Raw genomic sequence first — 7,527 nt, 5'->3', positions numbered from 1 at the left:
CGATTGGTCAAAACAATCATTCTAAAAATAACTTTATGAGTGTGTTTTACATTGTCATTTCGTAACATACTGTATGGTTTAACCATTAAACATCAGCATGAGACATTTGTCCCAATAGCACTTGACAAACCTGTATCAATATTGAACTATATCAAAACGTATTGTTTCTATCCAATTCCTGTTTGTTTTTTACGGAAGTTAGAGAAACTAGAGGGGTTAGTATATGACGCCATGGACAGGCTACCAAGCGTGTCATTGATTAAAATCAAAGATTTTCCTAAATTTGAACATTGTTGGAAACATTTGGGATAATAACACACCTTAGCAAAATAAATAGCATAGGTATAGTAATTTTAATACATTTTAATTCTGAAATGTCACAAATGATTATGTTTAAGATTACACATATATTCTCATAATTACTTAATTCTTATTGTTTCAAAAAAAGAAAGTGGTCCAAAAGTGGTCTTGTACTCAGTTGAATAATCCTATCCTATTATTAAAACTGTGTGCAGGGCTTCAGGCTGTAACCATTCAAGTGCAATTTGTCAATGCTTTTTTGAAAAAAAGAACAACACACAACCGTGCCAAACACTTAGACCCTACATTTCAAAGCAGGTTAGTACCATGCAGATCATTTGGCTATTCCCAGATTGTTACTTTTATGAATAAATTCATTACATTTATACTGTTATGTTAACTTACTTTTAAACATTAAACACTGCTCCCTCTCTTTTCTTATTCAGAAAGGTCATTTTGGTGTTTGGGATGCAGGAAAAGAAATTCTTACAACATGGGCTGACACCCAAATGCATAACAGTATGGTTATTTGATTTAAATTATTTCTGGACAAAAGTGGTATTTTATGATAGGAAGCTACAGTAAATGCAACATCAGGCTTTTGACACAAATAAAAGTGGTTTTCTCTATTTTTTCATGGTAAATATTGATAATAACCTCATCAAAAATAATAATGGGGTATTAATATACAAATAGCAGCAATGATGGGAATAATTGTTAAAACTATAAAAATAACATTTTATGGAAAAAATCTAGAATTGTCATACCAAACACGGAGTGATAATAAAAAAAATTGTGTTTGTCTGTCAATTACGGTTACACAAACACTAGCCCATATGTAAGATTTATTTTTCATGTTGTCTTTTTAACACAAATTGCCATGTAATGTTGAGTTGACAAACTTAGGTTATCCACATAAACCCTGTGATAAAGTTGAAGGTAAATTTGTTGTGTGTAGGCTACCATAACTTTGGGGGTCTGTTAGTTGAACAATAAGAAAAGGTATTAAGGAAGGATTGAAGAAGGAAAGGAGACGAGGACGCCCCAGACACTGATGGGTTGCGTCCTGCTGTTTCTTCGCCTCCGTTCACCTCCATTCACACAGTAAATAAAAGCATGGAGGCTCCGAGTCTCGGGATCTAACACCGAACAGCGGGGGGTACAGACACCGCATGCGCTCTACATTGTACCAAAACACACAGGAAGGAAGCAGGACAGCGGCGGAGGCTTTGCCAGTTGGATTTAACTCGTTTAACGTGGAAGAGAGGGTTGTAGTTGGAGACAGGAGCGGGGCAGCCCGCCGTGCTGAGCATGAAGCGGACGGCTGTAGTGGCCAGGCACAATGGCCTCGTCTCTCCGCTGGGGAACAACAACTCCGGGGCTTCGAGCATCGTCTCACCACCACAGCCGAGAGCCACTAGTATCTCCGCTTCTGCCGACAGTGGTGTCGGCGGTGGGATGGACGGCCTGCTGGATTTCTCCAAAGGCCCCACCATCAAAACCGAGCTGGTTTGTAAATGGATTGACCGAACTTCTTCGAGACAGAGGCTTGGGCGGACGGCGACATCCGTCTGCGACCAAACTTTCAGCTCCATGCACGAGCTAGTGGACCACGTCACCACCGAGCATGTAGCAGCGGGGCTCGAGACCCTCAGTCATGTCTGCATGTGGGACGAGTGTATGCGCGGCGGGAAGGCATTCAAAGCCAAATACAAACTCATCAACCACATTCGCGTGCACACCGGGGAGAAGCCTTTTTCATGCGCATTTCCCAACTGCGGCAAGATGTTCGCACGCTCCGAGAACCTCAAGATCCACACTCGCACGCACACTGGTAGGGTCTCATGGTTCTGTGACTACACAGAGCGCTGTGATACAGTCATTTTAGTTTTTTAATCTGTCACCCGTTTAGACAGCAGCCTCCTGATTGAGAATAGAGAGGTTAATAGAGATTGTTCCCAGTCTGCTAGGAATCCCCTCCATGTTTACGTAGGCACAGTTCAGTACCCCAATCACATCCGGCCTTCATTGCTTCCTTGTTTCCTAGAGGAATCATAGCTCGAAACTGCAGCTCAGGAGTCATGCACGGTGACAGAAACCAGGACAAAGCAGCTGGATTGTGAAAGAGGGAAAGGATTAGTGCAGAATCTAATTGATTCGATGTACAAAAAAGAACTCAGTGTGTTGAGACATTCATATGGTCATAGCTGTCATTTTAATTCCCAGCCTGCGTTAAACATAGTTTGCGGGAATTTTATTATTTATCACAATTACCCGGAATCAGGCATATATTATGTCAATGTTTGCAGTTTTAATTACTCAGTTGCCAGTTGTTTAAAAATGTGGCATTCCATTTATGCCATACTTAGACATCCTTTATAAAGGGATTATAAGATGTAATTGATATATTTTGTAATGGTCAATGAATCACTATTAATGCTCTATAGATGAATTATAAGTTGTCAATCTGTTGTGTTGTATTTGCTCGCTTGTTTTTTCATGGTTTTATTAGACAAGGGAAGATAGCATTGATTAACCTGAACATCCCAGAATAGACTCGGACAATGTTTAAGTTTCAAGGTTTCTTTTATTAGTACCCAAGGGTAAATTTCTTATGTAGATAGGAGGTAAAACAAGAAATCACAGTGATACTCAAAGGACATGATAGCAAATACAATGTAGACATAGTGATAATTTTCTTAGTATCTTAAACTCTCAGGCTACCAGGACACCCCACCAAAATCTATTTAAACAACCCACTTGATTTATTATTTTTAGAATCCAACTTACTAATAAATCTAATTCCATATGTCCTACTAACTTAAGTTTAACCTTATAAACTAAGGTGGCTAAAAAGACAAAGCAAGTGCATTGATGGGGCTATGAGGATTTTTTTCACAACCTGGCAACCCCATAAATTGTTTTTGTTAATTGCTTAAAACAAATCTATAAAAAAATACTAAATAATTTATGTCATTTTATGAAGCCCTTAGGTAAAACGTTTAAACCCTTTGCTGAGTGTGCCATATTAGAAAGCATTGCCATCTACCCTCATGTAAATTGGGTTGACGAAATAGTAGAAACACTTTTTAGTAGAATACAATACTACTATTTACCATTATACTGCCTGCCAATTGGAAGGTTGGTGGTTCGATCCCTGCCCCTGCAGTCATTGTCGAAGTGTCCTTGGGCAAGACACTGAACCCTGAGTTGCCCCCAGTGCTGCGCATCGGGGTGTGAATGTGTGTGAATGTTTATCTGATGAGCAGGTGGCACCTTGTACGGCAGCCCCGGCCACACTGTATGAATGTGTGTGAATGGTGAATGTTTCCTGTAGATGTAAAAGCGCTTTGAGCAGTTGTTAAGAATGGAAAAGCGCTATATAAATACAGCAGATTTACATTTACTTCAGCTTCTAAAATGACCGTTGAATTAACCCTACTGAACAACAAAACAAAAAAACTCAACATTAAAACCTCCATCCAGGCAAGATTTAACGCAGAGCTATTGAATTAGACTGCAATAGGTGTAGCTAGGTGGACCCTTTTAGCTCTATTAGATGTTCATGGGGTGATAAAATAATGCTGTAAAAGAATTGATCATTGTTTGATAACCTTTTATCATTCCAAAAACACAAACAGACCCAATGGTACAAATTAGACAGTGACCACAATAACTATTCCAATTTAGGTTGAGTTTACAACACTATTATGATGTATACTGCTCATAGTAAACGACATACCCAGAGATAACTGTACACACACCTAAATGTGATGTGAGAGAGTAAATGAGACATTATTATCACATAGAATATAGAAACACCCATTACAGTTGACAGTGACAAATGACCTCATAACAAGAAATAAAACAAATGAAAACAATTAGGTGTAACAAGCAGGGTTTTCCCTATAGATATAGTTTAAACACACAAATTTGACCTGTAATTAACAAAATATTTGTGAATATTATATTCAGAACAATGTCCAAGCCCGACAGAGATGGCCCAAAACATATTAACCTACCGATTAGATATTCAATTGTATTGGTTTTTGCCATCCTTCAATTGTAGATGGTAAATTATCAGTCAGAATAATAGCATCTTTTTTCTAAGAGTCTTTTATACAATAACTGGGTAAACCCAGAGGCAAACAATGAAGATATCTGTCACATTAAGTTTACCAACATTTTGCCCCAGTACTCCAACATGGATTCATGTCCAAATACAGTCCCCCTAAATCCCACCTTTATGTGACAATTTGAGCACAAATATGTGTCAAAGATAGGGGGGGGGGGTGGGGTCACTTTTAAGCAGTGTCAGATCCTTAACGGAGGGTTTCTTATGGACAACTCCGGTGTCATTTTTCACCTATGTTATATATATATATATATATGTACACATAAATCATAATGCATATAGTTGCAAGTATCAATACTGGGTTAAATATTTTTATGGTCAACAGAAGCAAGTAGTTCTAAGGACCCAAAAGGAACTTTAATCATTTAAAGTTATGCATCAGTATAAAGTATTTTTTCTCTAGCTCATAAACAGCAAATTAGGCAAGAGCATAAGACATCAAATAACTACAAAATATATTTCCTACAGAAAATGAAATGGTAAATAAAATATAGTCATTTTTATATTACTACTACTATACTACAAACTATCTTTTAGCTGCAGGAAAGAGATGTAGTGAGTTTTTTTATGTAGTATTCAGAGCTGCACTCATGTTACTGGTTGACACCCTTGGTATTGTCAGTTTTCCAATAAACATGCCATCCCAAATTACATATCTAAAAAAACATAGAAATGGCAAAATGTTGTTGCAAACCCCTTTTCATTTCTAACTACTTTTATGTGATAAATAAGCCCCCCTTTCCCTTCTTGCAAGGCATACCATTTAATTTATAGTTGAACATGACCCAGTTCTTCATCTATTGGAATATTCCAAAATAATCTCTTCATAATAACTCAGTTTGGCTCTCAAAGTAAATGGTATTTATTTCAATCCTTTACAGAACACCATATTTTGTACACTGACCCCAATTTCCCAAAGTTTTCTTCCGGTTTAAGGCAATAAGTAACTACATGTAATAACATGTAATGTGCACACACTCTTTAGCTCTTGAATTAATGAAATACATTTAACAATTGCATGTGTACTAAAGAAACATTAACAAACTCTCAAGAAGACTCAAGATTTATTTTTAATCACTTCCTTACAAGTCGCTTTTACCTGAACACAGCCCCACATTCAATGAATAAGAGTGCCTTGTCGCTCAACCCATTCAACACGCCATAGGTCAAAATGCAATCAGCGGCATATGCGTCGGTTGTGGAGAAAAGTAGGTGATTCTTTAACTGTACCATTACTTAGTGGGCCATTCTAGAGTGTGATGATAATGAGTTTGATGTTTGTGTTGCAGGTGAGAAGCCATTCCAGTGCGATTATTGTGAGCGACGCTTCGCCAACAGCAGCGACCGGAAGAAGCACTCACAGGTCCACACAGCCTCGAAGCCCTATGACTGCAAAGCCCTGGGCTGCACCAAGTCCTACACCCATCCCAGTTCCCTGCGCAAACACATGAAGGTTCACGTCAAGTCGTCACCTACCTCTGAACCCCAGGACGTGTACGGCTCCATCCCTCATCAACCCCAACAACCTCATCAAGCCCTCCTCGAACCCCTCGACCTTAAAATGAATCGCCTCTCTCCATCACTTGCCAATAAAAACACAAATTTTCCTCTCCTGTCCAATCACCAATTGAATATCAGCTCAGCCAGCCAAGCTGACCATAAGCTGCTGCTGCGGAGTTCATCGCCAATGACAATGCCTCTGGATCTCTCTCTGTCAGGCCTGAAAAGTCAGCTGGCCCAGAAGCAGCAGAGTGGTAGGACCCAGCGGAGGAGCCAGCGCTCAGTCAACCCAGCCTTACCTCAGTTGTCTAATATTAAGGAGTGGTATGTTTGTACCAGGAGTACGGCACCACACTTTCCTCTACTTCACCCAGACCACATCAAATCAGAACCTAGTGATGACGAGGATTATGTCACGTAGGGACTAAGAATTTGGACTTGAAGAACATATAATGTCAGACCCAGGTCAGGCACTGTGGAATCGTAGTTGCTGTAAATTTCCAGAACCAGCAGTTATATGGTTCAACATCAGAGGCCCTGCTAAGATGGAGAACACTGATGTCAGATGGAGACATGTTTTTTTACTCTGTTTCTAAAACAGAACTCAGCTTGGCGATCATCACTATCTGTGGACCAAAAAGCAACGGCTCAAATGTTGCCAGAAGGGACAAGAGGAATTCAATGGTTATGGTTATCAAAAAAAATGCAAGATGTCCAATCAGTGCTAGCTAGCTTACCTAGGCTAACAAAGGGAATGACATTGTACAAATGGACCAGGCAATGTTTAGTACTGCTCTGCTTACTGTTAAAGAATATGAAGTGGGTGTGTACATGAAGACCTCTCTAGGAAGACAGATTATTGACCAATTTATCTAAGTGCTCCACCTAAATGAAGGGCTACATTGACACTGATAGAAGGTGGTTAATGTTATCTTGAGGTCAATATAGCTCTGTACACATGGTACCCCGACAGGTCCAAAACAGCAGGCACACAGGTTGGAGGTAAGCATGTGCCCGTTATGGCCCCAGTATGTTTAAAACAAACTACTTTGTACATCAGATCAAAAATTGTTTGAAGCAGTTGATTTTGCGGTCGGAAAGGGGTTTTTAAGTGCTATAAGGTGATCCAACAAGCACTTTGTTTAAAGCAAACTGATGCCTTTACTTATAAACCATTGGTAGTAACTTGTTGAAACGTGTTTTATGTGATCACAGTCTAATCCAACACAGTAGCCAGAAGTGAAGCTGCAGTTTGAAGACCATAGGGACTGTTCCTGCTTTGTACTGATCATTAAGTGTCTCCTCTATGGACCTCTTAGTGGGTTAATCACCTGCATCTGTTTACACTCCCTCTGCAATTAAGGCAAGATCCCAAGGTTTCCAAAATAACCATATATGTCATACACATATTCCCTTAACATGAAAATGTGTATTAAATGATGCACAAGACATCTAGTGTTTTCCCTTTGATCATAAGTTGCAGCTATAAAAAGGGGATTCTTGGATTTGAAAATTGACACAATTTAGCTTCAATGAATCAAGGAAACGAGCAGAATGTATTATGAAAGGTTGTGGTACAGCTTGGAAAAATA

At 39.2% G+C, this 7,527-nt stretch overlaps 1 protein-coding gene across 1 annotated transcript; it reads left to right on the top strand.

Annotated features, from left to right (window-relative positions):
• Nucleotides 1-1,372: 1,372 nt before the first annotated feature.
• Nucleotides 1,373-7,527, top strand: zic2b (zic family member 2 (odd-paired homolog, Drosophila) b). Its single transcript, XM_034899280.1, has 2 exons — nt 1,373-2,134; nt 5,725-7,527. Exons 1-2 carry the CDS (start codon nt 1,612-1,614, stop codon nt 6,354-6,356), a joined length of 1,155 nt encoding a protein of 384 aa, XP_034755171.1. The 5' UTR covers nt 1,373-1,611; the 3' UTR covers nt 6,357-7,527.

The sequence above is a fragment of the Etheostoma cragini genome, chromosome 17, assembly GCF_013103735.1.
Source record: "Etheostoma cragini isolate CJK2018 chromosome 17, CSU_Ecrag_1.0, whole genome shotgun sequence".
Classification (NCBI taxonomy): domain Eukaryota; kingdom Metazoa; phylum Chordata; class Actinopteri; order Perciformes; family Percidae; genus Etheostoma; species Etheostoma cragini.
The sequence above is the reverse complement of the archived record's forward strand: the minus strand, read 5'-3'. Positions and strand labels throughout refer to the sequence as shown.

Excerpts from the sequence above, each read along its gene's own strand:
- zic2b (XM_034899280.1), top strand. The coding sequence starts at position 1,612 with ATGAAGCGGACGGCTGTAGTGGCCAGGCACAATGGCCTCGTCTCTCCG. Across the intron at positions 2,135-5,724 it reads CCACACTCGCACGCACACTG|GTGAGAAGCCATTCCAGTGC; the intron begins GTAGGGTCTCAT and ends TTTGTGTTGCAG.